The sequence below is a fragment of the Bos grunniens genome, chromosome 20 (assembly GCF_055505025.1).
Source record: "Bos grunniens cultivar Pamir isolate PY7600 chromosome 20, Bosgru_T2T1.0, whole genome shotgun sequence".
NCBI lineage: Eukaryota > Metazoa > Chordata > Mammalia > Artiodactyla > Bovidae > Bos > Bos grunniens.
The window spans coordinates 42,681,898-42,699,431 of NC_141184.1; the positions used below are offsets into that span (position 1 = coordinate 42,681,898).

The window sequence follows — 17,534 nt, forward strand, 5'->3', positions numbered from 1 at the left end:
TACTGTGTTGAGTCATCAGGGAAGCCCAAGAATACTAGAGCGGGTAGCCTATCCCTTCTCCAGGGGATCTTACCAACCCAGGAATCAAACCAGGGTCTTCCTCATTGCAGGTGGATTCTTTATCAGCTGAGCTACTAGGGAAGCCCTATTTATTACTACTAGTGTTTTATTTTCTACCCTGTGAACCTTTCACATGCTCTCAAGAAATCACCTACTTTGAAAAAAGTCACAAAAGGAAAAGCACATTTTTTTTAAGCTATAGAAAAGTCACAAAAGATTTTTCTGTATTTTTGTAAACATATTTGGTGAATAGAAATGTGTTAATAAGCAAGCAATAAACATTTAATAGTAGAAAATCATTTTCTTGCTCCTCCAACTAAACACATTTTGAATACAGCCATAACGAATACTAGTTTGAAAAATCTTCAAATTATTTGCTTTCACAAATCATAGCAGGGTGCATCTGAGGAGCTGGGAGAAGTATGAGTGTCAGGGAATTCCAGGCCTAAAAAAGATATTCAAGATCACCCAATTTAACCTCTTTTTTCCAGAGGAGAAATAGCCAAGACCAAAAGGATGCTAAGAACATGTTCCAATCTAAAGACAGTCTCACTAATTTAATCATAAAAATCACTAAAGGTTAAAGAAACTAAAAGCATTAAAAGTATGATTGTTGGATAAACATAATCATGGTGGAACCATTGTTACTAAAATGCAGATTTGAACTTTTTAAGGTTACTTAATGTTCACAATTTTATTTTCATTATCTGATCATTTTTACTTTTGTTATGCTATAAACTATACTATATCAGAAAAAGCATTCTATATGTTATAGCACATGTACAAAATTGAGAGCTTAGAGATGGAGCATTTGATGCATGCTAAAATATTTGGAGGAAGAAGACTGTGAAAAACTGGTTTGCAGTTACCTTTGAAATATATCAAAAGGAAAAAAAATGGTATATGAATAGAAGATAAATATGTGGTACAGAAAATGTACTAAGATGTTAAAGAATCTAGGTAGTGAATATTGTTAGTAGTCACTGTGAAATTCTTTCAAAGTTTGTACCTTTGAAAATGTCCATAATACTTTGTTAGGAGAAGTTTAATGCTCAAGAAGATCTGCTACTCTAGGAGAAAGTAACCAAACCAATTGTTAATGGATAAATCTATAATAATTGCAGGGATGAAGTCTCATATACTTTAACTTTTCAGAGAAGTTCATCATTTGTTTTTCTACATAGAGGCACAAAACGTATATGCACATTTCCACCTATATCCATAAAAACATACTGTTAATGATGGAAGAAGGATGACTCTTTGTAAGCTTATGGACCATAGCCCACCAAGCTCCTCTGTCCATGGGATTCTCCAGGCACGAGTACTAATGGGAAAGAACCCGCCTGCCAATGCAGGAAACTTAAGAGACACAGGTTCCATCCCTGGGTCAAGAAAATCCCCTGAAGAAGCAAATAGCAACCCACTCCAGTACTCTTGCCTGGAGAATCCCAGGAAATACGTATGAGATAAATAGAAAACAAATATCAAGATGGTATACTTAAACTCAACTATAGGATTTACATTACATGTAAACAGTTTAAATTAAATGTTAGAGGTTGTCAGATGTGAAAATAAAAAAAAAGTAAGATTCAAAATTGTACACAAACCATTCACTTTAAAGTAAAAACAGATTGAAAATAAAACATGGAAAAATATATACCATACAAATATTAATCATATAAAGATGGAATAGCTATATTAATGTCAAAGTATATATCAGAGATAAAAAGGGTTATTTTATGGTGCTCAAGAGAGTAATTCATTAAGAGGACATAACAATCCTACTATGTACATCTGGAAGTTCTCCAGATCAAGTACTGCTAAGGCCTAGCTTGAAGGATTTTGAGCATAACCTGGCTAGCATGTGAAATGAGCGCAGCTGTACAGTATTTGGAACATTTTTTGGCATTGCTTTTCTTTGGGATTGGAATGAAAACTGACCTTTTCAAGTCTTGTGGCCACTGTTGAGTTTTCCAAATTTGCTGACATACTGAGTGCAGCACTTTAACAGCATCATCTTTTAGGATTTGAAATAGCTCAGCTGGAATTCCATCTCCTCCACTAGCTTTGTTCATAGTAATGCTTCCTAATGCTCACTTGACTTCACACTTCAGGATGGCTGGCTGTAGGTGAGTGACCACACAACATGTTTTCTCAATAATGGCATTCTTCACTACCTAAAAGGTATCTAAGACCAGAAATATTATTGAAAGGAAAACATTGGATGATCAAGTAGACTCATAATTTTGTTTTTAATATAACAGATCCAAGTTCATATGCAATAGGCCAACTTAGTGATCCATTCCAGACAACTTTGTCTCTATCTCTAAGCTATTCCGACTCCTTAAGTAATACTAATATGCAAATAGCTCCAGCCCATTGCCTCCCATGCATAGTAAGATTGCTCTTCTTGACTTCTGGTGGTTAGATGAGGTTATGTGACAGATTTCGGCCAAAGAGTCATGCTGCTGCTACTGCTGCTAAGTCGCTTCAGTCGTGTCCGACTCTGTGCGACCCCATAGACAGCAGCCCAACAGGCTCCCCCATAGAAAGTAATATATATATACATATATATCACTTTGAGGCAAATCATTGAATTCTCCACTAAGACCCTATAAGAAGCTGCTAAGATATCTAGGGCCAAGTGATAACATCTCAACATTAAAAAAAAAATTTGTCTCCATAAAACCATTAATAACTCAGAGACCACACACTGAGGAATACTGAATATGATTTCTAAAATCTCAGAGCATGAGGGAAACACTTTTAAGGAAATCCTCTTCCAAATCTGAGGACATCTTGATTGTTTTTTGCTAATGATAACATGCTTATATGACTGAACTGTGAGGAAATTATTATGTTTCTTTCCTTTAAGAAACTGTTAGCAGCATAATTTGGGATAAGATATTTATAAATAGCTGTGAAATTTTATCACATTTAAATTGTATTTTTAACCTGAAGCATTTCCTCTCCACATCAAATAAAATAAATGAATAAAATAATCATCTGAAGATCCATATGGAGTAAAAAAAATTAATTTTGATATGTTTGGTCTTGCAAATTAACATTTTCTGGTTAGGAGTCTGTGCAAAAGCATCCATACTATAGAAAAGAGAACAAGAGAGTAAATGATTGAGAAACTAGTTTCTTCCTGTCAAATTCTCTCACTAATTACAGAGTTTATAATGCTATGTATGATATTTAACTATAATGTTCCTTCTGCTTCCTAAAAAAGTTCTTTACATTTATAAATCTTTCATAAATGTGTACAGTTTGAATGTTATGAAAATGTTTCATAGTCCAGTAATGGGAAGTAATTTTGCAATCTCAACACAGTATTGATATTACTTTATTAATACATAAAATTGCTTTTACTGCTTGTAAAACTCAACAAATTTTAAATGGCATGGCATTTTACAGCTTTATTTCTACTTAATAATCAAAGGAGGATAAATGTCTAACTCAGACACCAACACTCCCCACTCCTGCTCCTTTAGCAGACTTAGTGAATTGACTGTGGAGTTCTTTGTGCCTGAGATGTAGTCTTACAATTTTACTCAGAATATCCCATTCAACAATTTCTAATAGATATGTTACAATTGTTTATTTCCTTTCCTAATTCTTCCACTAGATTACAAAACCTTATTTAGCAAAAGTCATTGATTATCCATTTTTGTATTCCTGTATGTAGTACAGTACTCAGCATCTGGTTGGTAGCCAATTGATTTATATTACATACTACATCTGATAATAATATAAAGATATGAAGTTCACAAACGAGGAATCAGCAAAGCATTTAATTACGTAGTCTCTTATTTTTTGTTCAAATGGTTAGTATGTGATTACACTCACAATGTTTAATTGGAAGTACAGAATCATACACTTAAGAAATGTGCTACTAAATAGAATTCTTTCAAAAACAGTAGAATTTTTCTAGGACATGTGCTAACTAAAAATCTTTTCATCTGAAACCACAGAGTCATCTTCTAATTTCAAGACACAGGAGATTTTTGGAACATCAGAAATAACAATTCAACTAAATGGAAAGGGGGATGGAAGATTTAGTTGGTAAAATTCCCAGCAATAAGACTTGGAAACATTAACACATTTATCTCCAACACTAGGCAAAAACTGGTAATTGGCAACAAGGAAAGCCTTCAGCAAAACTGTGTTTTTTTTCAATCACTTTCTGTTGTCTTTCTCCCCTGCATCCCAACTAAACTTCTCACATGAAGCAGAACCCGTCTCATGCAAATGCACCTCTCATTCCAGTTGCAAAACTCATATTCCTACACCTATTTTTTTTTAAGAATTACTCAACTACTTGAGAATTTTTCTCACTACCTGACAACCAAGAGCCTACTAAAACATTACCTGGTAGTGGCTTAAACTACTTATTTGAAGTTCTATAAAATATTCTTGAAGGAACAAAAATGAATCATTCCCCAATGGTTAAATTTTAGTCATTAATGTCACAATTCCCAAAGTATGTCTGGAAACAGAAAACTAGTCACTTAAAACTTGCAGAGTTCACTATACATAACTTGGCTTTGCATGTCACAGTAATAAATACACATATAACTTTTGAACCCATTCACATTCTAGTATTATTCTAATATATATATATATATATAATAACTCTATTGGCAGAAGTTCTTCAAAAACTCTTTTCTAACGAATACAGGGGAGCCTGACATTCTGCAGTCCATAGGACTGCAGAGTTGGATATGACCTAGTGACTGCACAACAACTAATTATTGTCATTAGAAAATTATTCTGCTTCTACAGCAAACATGCCAGGGAGAAGGGGAGAGGTAATCCTCCACCAGATTAAGGACTATCTAAGTTTGTATTTCATACTGAATAAAAATGGAGAAGCATTTTGAATTTCACAGTATTATTAAAATCTGTGAACTTGAATGATTGTGATTCAGTGTCAATCAGTTGGAAGGAATTGCTCTGAACATTTATCCATATCAAGAGACTAATATTTTTACACAGTGAAGAACTGCTTCCCATACTAAAAAGAGTACAGAACCTCCACAAAATTAGTTGACGCCCCAAACACTTCGATTAGATATTATCAGGGAGTTAACAACTCTTGGATTCTCAGTCTATCTAGATTAGATTTTACACACTATCACAATTCAAATTCCCCCCTTACACTCTGGTATGATGTCAAATATTGAGGAAGATAGGAATTTCTTTTTTTTTTTTAGAGAGTTTATGAAAAAAAATAGTAAAATAATTTGACTGTCTAATTATATAGTACATTACTATTCTCTTTACACTTCCAGTTTTAGAGTTTACAAAGAATTTTCATATGAATTTTCTTTTTGATTATTAAAACAACCATATGACCTAAGTAGAAGCTTTCATCCTCATTTTTTCCCCTGATATAAGTGTCTAGAAACGACTTGTGCAAGGTAATCTTGATTTTCCTTTCCATTCAGCTGAATTTCTTTTGTTTCATATGTTTACCCAGCTCATATCCCCCACCAGTAACAAAGAAAAATGCACCACATTGAAATAATCAGCATATCATTGCAAATATTCCCACCGATGACCAACCGTGATAATGATGATGTGAAGTCTCTCAGTTGTGTCCGACTCTTTGCTACCGCATGGACTGTAGCCCACCAGGCTTCTCCATCCATGGGATTTTCCAGGCAAGAATACTTGAGTGGGTTGCCATTTCCTTCTCCAGGGGATCTCCCCAACCCAGGGAAACAACCCTGGTCTCCCGCATTGCAGGCAGATGCTTTACTGTCTGAGCCACCAGGGAAGCATCACCAACCTTAATGGAAACCATTTGGAGTCCACCACTCCTGACAGATAATGATTATCTCAAAATAGCTAGTATTTTTTTCCTTCACAACTGCTTTAAATAATACGAATCCTGGGACTAGTTTCTAGAATCCTTACTCAATGTTTACTTTCCCTTTAAGATGTAATAAGAAAAAGATTTTGTCTTTTTTTTTTTTAATATGGCCTAAATGGCAGACTTAACTCAAAATAGCCACCAGAATTACATAACCAACCAAATGTATTTCCCTTTCACACTAAGACATGACTTCTCTAACACAAAATCTAAAGTGCATACATCAGCAAGTTAGAAAGAAAAGTCAAAGTAGGTCTTGCTCATCCATTGCTCAGTACAATTCAAAGGCTCTAATTTTATTTATTCTGGAGTCTTCATAACACAGTAATAATATAAAGGTGACTTTCTGTGAAAATTTCTCATATATTTCAATACTATGGTTTGTCCAGTGAAACCTGAATCGACTACTACTTTTGACATAATGCGAGCACAACTTTGTTTTCTAAAATATTTCTAATTAATAAAAAACACTTTGACGTTGTATCTGACTAAAGCAAAAGACTGACTTGGCAGAAACTGACAATAAAAAGCACATGTTTTCCATCTATGAGTAGATAATTACATTTAACATTCCCTTTAGAGATCAGCTTAATTTCGCCTCATTATTTGTAACAACAAAATCTTCTCGGGTTTCACTGTACCATTTTCCTATTATGTCATGTCTCTTCACATCTCCCCTTTTGTAGATACGTGCATCACAGAATACAAGCTAAGCAAAGTGACCTGTTCTGCTAAGATCATTACCCAGATAATTAAAGTAACACAATCTACAGCAAGGTGTTTTTATGAAACACTCTGGCAGTTGAACTAGAATTCCAGTTTAAAACAGAATCACATTACAAATTTTGGATCCACTACTCAGGAAACAACTGCATCCCAGTTTGCACTCTAACAGCACCCAGATGAGTCTAAAATAGCAGTAGAAGTAATACATGCTGTGTCGACATACACAGTGAAACAGAAAACTGAGATAGTTCTCCAGAAATTCTGGAGAAATGAAAGGCTGAATGTGCTTTGTCCTAAATTAGCCTGATTCATTTACTGCTGCAAATTTTTACTAGGTATATATTGGAAAGAAATAATGCATAATAGTATTTATAGTGCTTCCAGTACTTGGAAAAGCAGTAAGCACACTACTGAACTCTCTGTTGAAATTTTACTTGTTTTAAACTAGTGGGGACTTTTATGATAACAATAATGCACATTTCTATAAACCTTAGAGTCTCTAAGTATGTTCAACAGTAACATATCATTTGAACCTCAAAGCCCTTCTGAGAGACTGAGCAGAAAATCATTATTATCCCCATAAATGATGAACTAGATTGAATTCATCCACAATTTCTCTCAATTCTCTTGGAATATTTCCCAGGCCTATCCCACTTGGAAGGACATACACTTTCAAACTGGGTTTTCAAAGTGGCCAATTTTATCAGGATGCCTTATTTAATTTAGAGCTTCTCCTCTACCCTCTATCACACTCATAGCACATCTTTGGTTTTGTTTTTCTTCTATACTATAAAAATCTCCAGTTTTAGATTTAAGACACTCTACTGTTTTTCTTATGCTTGTTTACATTTGCTGAATTGAAATTTTCTTGAGGTCATAATTTAACTCATTTAGTAAGTACTCTTGTGCCCCATTATTTTCTAGACATGAAGCCAGCAGCTAAAAACACATGAAGTCTATGGTTTCTGCCCTTCTGGAGTTTAATATATAGTTGGGAAGGCAAGGTTTAAGAGAAATTACAAAGGTAAAGAATGTTACAAAGCAAAAAGCATAGGGGTATGCAGGCACATTACAGATGGAACTAACACTGCCTGAGAGATGCACTAATTCCGCCCTAGGGTATCTTAAGTTAAAGCCGAAGTCAAAGGAACACAATGTGATGGATGAACTGGGGTTGGCCAAAGGAACAAAGTTCTAGAAAAAGTGAACAACACTTGTAAAGGCCTTAAAAAAGCATATATGATAAACATAAATATGTTCAGCCTAGTTAAAAATTAATGAGAAAGTAATTTTCCAGGCTGATGTGGGGAAGACTCAGATTTCAAAGGATCTTGAATTATGGAATTTGTCCTTATGATAACGAATGTCATAGAAATATTTTCAGCAGGTGGAAGATACGGTAAAATTTGTTCTTCAAAAATATCACTTTTGAGGCCCCTGGAGGACAAGCAAGAGAGAATTTTTAAACCTAGTAATGACTCTACTATGAAAATGCAAATAAGAAATGACTGATGTTGGCTTGGACTAAGATGGTGACAGAGAGGACTGAGTGAAGGAATATTAGAATTCAGACCACATTCCAAGAAGCAGAACCAGTAGAACTTGGTTACTGTTAACTATGGAGACTGAAAGCAGAGAAGTCAGGGATACTTCTTGGATTTCTGAATTGAGTAACAAGAAATGAGAGAAGGAAGAGACCTGAAGCAGAAATGGACATACTAAGCTTGAGGAGCTCGTGAGATATTTTTATAGCAATGTCATGTAAATTTTGAAGATTAGAGATACATAATTTGGAAGTTTGGGTTACAAGTCTAGTTATCAACATATAGCAATGGGAGCATATAAACACACACAAAACAGGAACACAGATTGGGCAATGATGGGGCATTAAGAAATTCTGATATTTTAATCTTAAAATAGGACCCTGGACATTTCAAAATTGATCTTATATTTTAGCATTAAACTGATATTTCCTCCCATATCAAAAGCATCAGTATTACACATATTAGCTTCAGGTTTCTAGCCAAAAAACATTCATAAAAGTATATATCTCACCCCTAACACATACACATATACATACACCAACACATACTTTGTCAACTTCTTTTTAATTGTCTAGACTTAATAATACTGCCTATCCAAATAGAACTCATCATACAGTACTTTAGGACTCCAGAGGATCTGCTAAAATATCCTCTTAAAAAATATATGGTAATGTTGAAAACAATTCTCTTGAAAGAAAGAATTATTTTTAGAGAACAAACAAACTCTTTCTTTAACCTGAGGAGAAAGTATAAATACAGAGAAATCATCTTTACATATGTGAATATCCACTGCCATGCATTTTAGCTAAACATAAATAGACAAGCAGTTAGGTGATTCTAAGAGAGTATCAATGAATAATTTCAAGAGAAGATAGTTTTGGTATTTCCAAATATAGAACCCTGAAGTAAAACAACCAATAGAGGACACCTAGTGGTCTTCAGCAGAATCAATATCTGCCTGCAAAAAGTATTTGGCAACTCACACAAACACAATAATATTTTTGTTAGTTGATGCACTCATCTGAGAAAGATGACATAATGAATCTCATATTTATAAATATTATAGGCATACATCAATTTAAATATTTCAAATAATTTCCATGTATCTCATTTCCTAAGATTAAAATATTAGAATTTAATGTTGTAGGCCTAAGTAAGTCACTTTGAGTATTTCTCCCTAGAATAAATAGAAAATAGAACGTACAATTTGAATAAACATCCATAAGTGCTAATTTTGAGCATAAGGTCCATTTTATACCACCATGTTTCTGGTGGTATGAAATAAAAATCTCAAGTATCATTGTATCAATAATAAAATTATATAAACATACTGTTAATATATTATTATATTAATGATTATTAACTATATCAAATATCAATACTTAAATTGTAGAACACTACAACTCATATAATGTCTTATCATATTTTATTTGATAAATATATTTCAATGGCAAGAATATTCAGCAAAGATAAACCTCCTTTTAACTAAAAAGCATCCTGCCTGATGCTGGCTATATATAAAAAATGCAACTGTGTGATAAATCTCTTTCTTAACTGATATTATTAGTTCTATCCTCAGTTGTCTCCAACCCTCCTCAATCCGCAGCATTTTAAAATGCAAACTCCCTGCCTCTAAAGCCTCCCTGACACCTTACTGTTTGAGTCAGTCCTCAGCACAAATTCCTGCCTATACCTCCAAACTCACTGCCTTGGCAACCCAGATTCTGGAGATGCAGAACTGTGCTGACTGCTTATGCTTCATGTCTCACTGACTGCACTCCTCTGTCCCATGTTTCTCATCTTAGTAATCCAGGCTCCAGCTTCAAAACTCACTTTTGAGTATCCCTGAAGCTTTCTTCTGCAAAAAAAAAAAATAAGCTGTAGTTGTTCACTCCCTCTTTTATGCCATCACTTACCACACCATCTGTGATTATTTTCTCACATGTCTCTTTTTCCTACAAAGCTGGGGTATGTTTTGTATTCTCATGTGTAGCATCTGCATATAGAAGCACTCAGTATATGCTTGGGAGGGAAGAATTAATTTTCCTTTGCAATTATTTAATGGATTTAGACCATGGAGGACTGCCATGTGTTCAGCGGATAGGTATGCCTGGACAACCGATTGTGTTTAGAACTCTGGACTATGGTACAAGGAGATTCAAGGGCAAAAAGTTGACACTGACGTTCCCTACAGACGTTTATGCCCAGGTAAAGAAAAGAAATGCATACAGGAGAATTCACAACCAGACTATGAGCACGAACAAATGCAAGCAGAGAGAGTAGAACTGTTCAAAGTAAAAGTACTGACCATTATAGCATAGTCCCTCAATGTAGAATATTTTCAGAGGTGTTTGAGCATCAAATGAATAATGAATAATCCTTCGGAAAAGGAAGGCTTTCCAAACCTGAGCTGTGACACATGCAAAATTAGCAGATGCAGGAAAAAAAAAAAATCCATTCTCTGCCAGAAGCATTATAAAACTAAAAATCAAACAGAAAAGAGCTGTTTGGTGCAAATAAGAAGTGACAGTGGTGAGATAGGGAAATGGTTCGCTGAGAGCCTTGAAGGCAAGCAAAGAAACACAGATCTGATACCACAAACAAGGAGCCTCCCTAGATTCTAGCAGAGGGAAGGCTTATCAAAACAATGGTGTTTGCTTATGGCAAGTCTTAGAATTCTATGTGCTGTCTAAAAAATGGAAGTAGTTATAATATGCATGGTATAATTATAACAAGAGTTAGTTTCTAATCTACACCAATTAGAATGCTAAAATTATGAAAGACAGAAACTGCAGTCTGTATTAGCTCCCTGTGGAATACATTTCCTTATTAATGCCCTGTTGTTAAACATAATTTGTATATATATCTGCCTCTAAGCCAACATAAAAATCTAATACTGATTGCTATAAGAGCATTGCAATATTCCAGACACATTATTCATCTGAAATGTCTATAGATATACATGAAAATCAGAACCACAGCCCTCTTTCTTGCCTCAAAATAGGCATGTTGCTTGTGATAGGTCTAAAATCTACACCCAAATGGTTGAGAGGATAGTAAATGAGGAATAAAAAATAAAATATTATAGGTATGTATTCCAAAGCCATAGTTATTACAGGAGTTTCATGTGTTTACCATGCCTGTATTATACTGCCCATGAAGAATTTGTACTTTCTATGACATTGAATCCTACAAACAGATAACCATTGCAGACTAATATTTCTTTTCAATTATTGTTTCCAAAATATCTAATCATTTCAAGGATCATCTGCCTTTGATAAAACAACAGGGATCAGCAGCTGTAACATTCAAGGTTCCTAGAACTCTTCACCTTTACTAACCAAATAATCTCCTATTTACTAAACTCTTAATCTACCCTTAATCTCTTCAGTGGCTGGTGAATGTCAAAATTGTTAATAACATTCCATTTAATTTCTGAGGATTTCCTCACCATATGTCTCTTTTAGGAGGATCACAGAGAATGAGATCTTTCTGTGATAGGTTGCAAACCAGCACTCTGGACTGGGTCACTGACTTCACAACACTAACAACAATGCTGAATTAAAGGGATGCTTTTTTTAAGTCAAAATACAAAACTGAGAGAGATTCCATTTTCGGGAGATTATAGGAAAAGGAATTTTCTGATCTGATTTATCTAAACAATCACCCCAGATCTTCACCTCACATGGCCATACATATAAAGTTTCAGTACAGTGTCAGAGAGCTTTAATTTTGCATCCTAACGCTATTGATCTTATCATTGCTTCTGGAAGTCAACTCCCCACGCCGCCTAACACCATGTTTCATAAATTTGTTGGCCAAATCAGCTCTTTCCTTCAGTATTAGCCACCATGTTTAAGTTTAGCAGGCTAGTAACATAAGGGCTAAAATTTGACATTTCTCTATTTCATTCACAATATTTCTTGAATTTATCTGGCTTTGGCACTTCTTGTTGCTTTTCAGTTGAACTAATTCAGACCAGGGGGCGAAAAAATTTCATTGAAGATGGAAGCAGTTTCCTATAGAAGGCAGCCGCTTTCCTTGGGAATGATTCATTTAGAACTGTGGCAGCTTCCAGACTTCACACATTACTTCCCCAAATTTGCTGAATTTAGCATGAGCCAGCTTGGTATTAAAACGCTCAGAACTCAAAGACATGTGGGTGAACCCACATCTTCCTCTGTACTCTTATTCCAAATGCTCAGAGAGAAACCTGATTACTTGTTGTGTTTCTACTTGTAAACACATCCTGGTGGCATTTATAAAACTTAGGTAGAGATATACTAATTTGGAACCATTTACGTTTTTTGGTGACTTTGGTTTCAATCATGCAGGTAATGCAATCATGAAATAATAAATCCATAATAAATTTGGGGTTAATTACTACTGTTTTTTTCCTCTAACAGCATTACAAACAGATATTAAATATCCATGATATATGTGACATTATATGGGGCTATCATATAATCAAGAAAACATTCTTCATGAAGTGAGCTTATGGTTCATTTACTATCAATGTCATTTATTTATAAGTAAGATTATGCCAACTCACAACTCGAGCCTGAATGGGTTTGGTTACCAAATGTCTGTAATGGCATATTAAATTTCATTTTACAGTGATGATGGCAGTGAGCCAATGCTCTTGAATTCTATCATGGCATCTGTAGAACACCATCGAGTTACACACACCTAAGTGCCTCTGACCGCTGCCAGGAACCAGAGGACAACAGTGTCCAGGAGCGTGCTCTTCTATGACTACGTAGCCTGCCATTTTATCTGATAGAATGCCATCTGTTCATCCTTCTGCCATTCTCTAGGGTAATTGGGTTCAAACTACAAGACACTGAAAATAGTCACATTGTCCACTGTATTTTTAATTGTCTGGGTATTTATATCAGTGACTTTTCTTCTCACAGGCTACTCATTAAAATAATTTTATGACCATGTTTTAAGAGGCAAATATTCAAATCATACATTGCTTGGACCACAAAGCTCAGTTAAGAAAAGTTTTCCACGTATTTTATTGTACATATAAAATGGTATAATATTAAATCATTTATCACTAAAAGAATATATGTTATAGTGAGAAGCTGTATAGTTTTGTGATTAAGAACTTGGGATCTGGAGTCAGATTGCCAAGGCCAGAATCCCAGTTCTGTCTACTACTCTGTGAATCTGGGCAAGTTAGGAAGCTTGGATGAACTAATCCATGTAAAGAATCAAATATATTACTTGACATATAATAAGCCATCAATAAATATTAGCTATTTTATCAATAATTACCTTGCTTTGATATTAACATTAGCATAATAATGTTTGAGAACCAAACATTTATTACATGTTAGATAGAATGTGCTACATAGAGATACATTACAAGATGAATCCAGTTTCTCAAATGATCTTCATCTGATTTTAAATGTAATTCGTATCCATATTTTAAGAATGATCCATTTTTATGCCTTTTAGCAGTGTCTTATACTGGCTTTTATTGCTGCATGTCATTTCCTGAAATCCTAGGAACCAAAATGCCATCAACAAGCACACACAAAACGCTGCCAGAGTCCCACAGAAAGCAGAGCTAATGTTCACAGAAGTTTCACTTTATGACTTGTTAAACCTAAATTCCAACATATAGTTCATCCTGAAAAGCATTTCTGTAGCTAGTAAAGTGGTGATTAATGCCTAGTCAGTGTGCTGCTTTCTTTAGTGCAGGTTTAGTCACTCTGGAGGCCTTTTTGACCCTTATTTTTATGCAGACAATAAAGTTCAGGTTATAATTAATTTTTAAGGTGTGTTTAGAAGGAAAAGAAAATCAAAAAACTAATATGCAGACTGTGAAATTAGGGACTTACCCTCCTTTGCTTGGTGATGGGACATTTGACTCACATGTTTAGAAACTCCCTTTTCCAAAGCCCTTTCAGGTCCCACCCAGTTTCTAAGCCCTTTCAAGTCCCACCCACTGCCTAAGAACAATGGATGCCCTATTCAGCAGAACATTGGCCAGATTCACTGTTTTTATTCACTGTATTATTTGTGTTTTCTATGTAATAATTTCCCTTCAGGATATGCTGCTTTTCAGTATTATGAAATGATCTAGTAGGGAGAATCTACAATAAATAACCATAACACAAAGAATAACAAAGAGTAAAATTATTCCACTAAAATGTCTTTATATATACAAGTTGGAAATACACAAAAGAATCTTTTTTCTTCAAGCATGATTCTCTGAAGTTTCAATATCAGGAAACATATTCCACATTATTTCACAGAACTAATGATACAAACTAGCAATCGGACCCTACAATTTTGTCAAAGATGGCACTTGATGTGTTAGATAAAACAAATTAATATTACGTGGTATATAAAAACAATCTCCCATGGTGAAGGAGCAGTTGCACTGGTTAAGATAAATATTTGCTGATTAAAGTAGATTTGCTTTTGAAAAGACTGAAGTGGCATAAGACAATTGCCTTACAATCGCTAACTTCTTCACTTTACTCAAATTCAATTTTCAACCATATCTTTTAAAGTTGCAAATGTATCACTATGTACCAAAAAGAAAAAAAATGAAATTTTTCTTTTTGAACTTCATAAAACTCATTATACATAGCACAGCTGTTCATTTTAAAACCACTGTAGTTTAAAATCTCATGATATAGAAACTTTATATAAAGGAAAAGATATGTCTTACCTCTTCCCACTGATGTATGTATCTAATTAACCTTGAAAGTCGTAATAAACGCAAGAGACTGAGAATTTTTGTAAACCTCACAATGCGAAGTGCCCTGGCTGTCTTGTAAACTTCCGAATCCATTCCTTTTTCTACAATGAGAAAGATATAATCCACTGGGATTGATGAGATGAAGTCAACCACAAACCAGCTTTTTAAATAATTCATCTTGATCACTTTAGGGTCCAGGATGATTTCAGAACTGTCTTCATTGACAGTCCCAGTCCTGAAATTCATGATCAAGTCCAAAAGGAAAACTGTATCTGAAGCCACATTGAAAATAATCCATGGTGTTGTTGTCTGTTCTGTAAAGAATGTGATTCCAACTGGTATGATGACCAGATTTCCAACCATCATTATAAGCATTATTAAATCCCAATAAAACCTACAATAAATAAAAGAAATCATATTTTAAGACGTAGACAATAATCAGTCCTCCTCCTCCCCCACCACCACCATAAAAATTATTACAGAGTCAGACATGACTGAGCACAAGCACAAAGTTAAATAAATGAACAAATTGCTCATTTGGTAAATAAGATAGCTCTTTCAATGGCCATAAAGTTAAATCTAAGTAAAATAAATATATTCCTAAAGCAAGGCAGTGTGACTACAGAATTCTAACAATTATTTGAGATGAAGTTATACAAATAAGTTCATGAAGACCCATACCCCCATTTATCCCATAAAGAAGTAAAAATAAACTCCCTTTATAGTTTCAATATGGATGAAAACAGGGAGATCTATATTATAAAGAACTACTTTAAAGAAGACTCTTTGGAGGTACTTTGAAGTATTTTATATATAAAATCTTCAATCATAGATTAGAATAAACAGTAATAAATAGGGCACATAAAAACTATGGTACTGCAAATTTATAACTACAGATTAGGTCAATCACAAATTCTAGAACTGCCACAGCTTCATAGCACTCCAAATATTTATGCTCTATTTTTCTTAATTTGAAAAGAGAAAACATTATTAATTTTGTTCTGAGGCTAAAAATATTTGAACAGACACTAGGTTTAAAATCAGAATCTACTTAAAATCTGCACTTTTAACACTGCTTAATTGAACAGCTACTTTAAATAGATTGCCACTATTTTTCCAAACAATTATTTGTTTAAAATTTCTGATTTCATTCTCAACATAGCTGTGATTATTAGCTACCTTTTGAAACATTCTTATCCCACCTTATATTAAAATTAGGAAGTTTATTCCAGGTTAATATTGTACTAACATAGAGTTAAGATTTATCAGTATATGACAAATTCATCAAAGATTATTTTAATATTGCTTTCATTTGATTTCTTTAAAGTCTATTGACACTGTAGTTAGGCTAGGTAATAGACCACACTTGTTACAGTATAGACTTGTAAAAGTAAAGAACCAAATCAACTAATACAACTCTATGGTCATAAAACAGTCTACAGAAACATGGGCTACTGCATTCTGGTTGAAGATGTAGTCTCTGAGCAGTTATTTTTTACAAAAATTGTATAAATTTTCATGACAGACATTTCTGTTAATCAAGACATTTTTATTTTATATTAGTTCTCCTACTTAGACTATTTGGGCTACATTTTTTTAAGGCATACATTTGCATGAACCTTTCAAAGTTATTATCATTCCTAATTATGAGTGACTCTTCGGTTAAAAGTAGTAGTACAAGAAAGAACTATAATAGTCTCACTCTGCCCTTGTTTCTACTCTCACCTCGGAATTATATAAAAGATTAATGTTTCTCATTTTGAAGATTTCACCAGTTTTTCTGTCAAAACTTACCTATAGATTTATGGACAAGTACACAAATACAAAATGTCAATCATATCTCATGCACTGGTAATTACAACGAAATCCTTTCTCTCTTTTTTTTATTTCCTTTCCTAATGGAAATGCAAAATACGCCATTTAATACACTAAGGACAGAGGAGAGATGTAGATAACACGCAATACTGTAACAGACGTTTCACAAAAAAGTGACACCACTGAACTCTAAAATGCAATCATGTGTGCCCTGAGGATTTTCACTTCACTGGACCCTTATCATCTCTTCTCAGGGCTCCACTCTGCTTTTCCCTGAAAGGCTGCTGTTCCCTTGGGTGTCACACATAGCCCTTTTATCTTCTATTCTACACATGCTCTTTGGGCAATATTATACACTCATCCATGTCTTTCATGATTAATTCATAACTGATGACTACAAAATGACTATTTCCCGTCCATTCCTGTCTTCTAAGCCTCCTAATCCTAATAATCAACAGTCTAATTAAATCTATCCCCTTGCATATCTCATACTCATGTCAGACAACACACCCAAGCTCAATCTCATCACCTTCCCTCCCACAAATATCCCTCAGATGTTTCCTATGCCAGAAAATGGTACAATGTTATACCTCATTTGGAACCATCCTAGATAGCTGGAACCAGCCTAGGTAACCCCTGGCCAAAAATCTACTCAATTTCATTATTCAATCAATTACCAAGGCTATTTGGTTCTAACATGTAAATGTAAGTTGAATTCATCCATTTGCCCTTTACCATTCCCACTGCAGCTGTCTTCAACCAGAAATTCTCACCAACTGTTTAATTC

At 34.3% G+C, this 17,534-nt stretch overlaps 1 protein-coding gene across 1 annotated transcript in view; it reads right to left on the bottom strand.

Annotated features, from left to right (window-relative positions):
• The window catches only part of HCN1 (hyperpolarization activated cyclic nucleotide gated potassium channel 1), a 447,958-nt gene that overhangs the window by 377,320 nt on the left and 53,104 nt on the right, over window positions 1–17,534 (bottom strand). Inside the window, exon 2 of the mRNA XM_086362551.1 lies at window positions 14,903–15,326. Within this exon, the coding sequence (XP_086218677.1) occupies window positions 14,903–15,326 (424 nt within the window). The remainder of the gene's footprint in view (window positions 1–14,902; window positions 15,327–17,534) is intronic.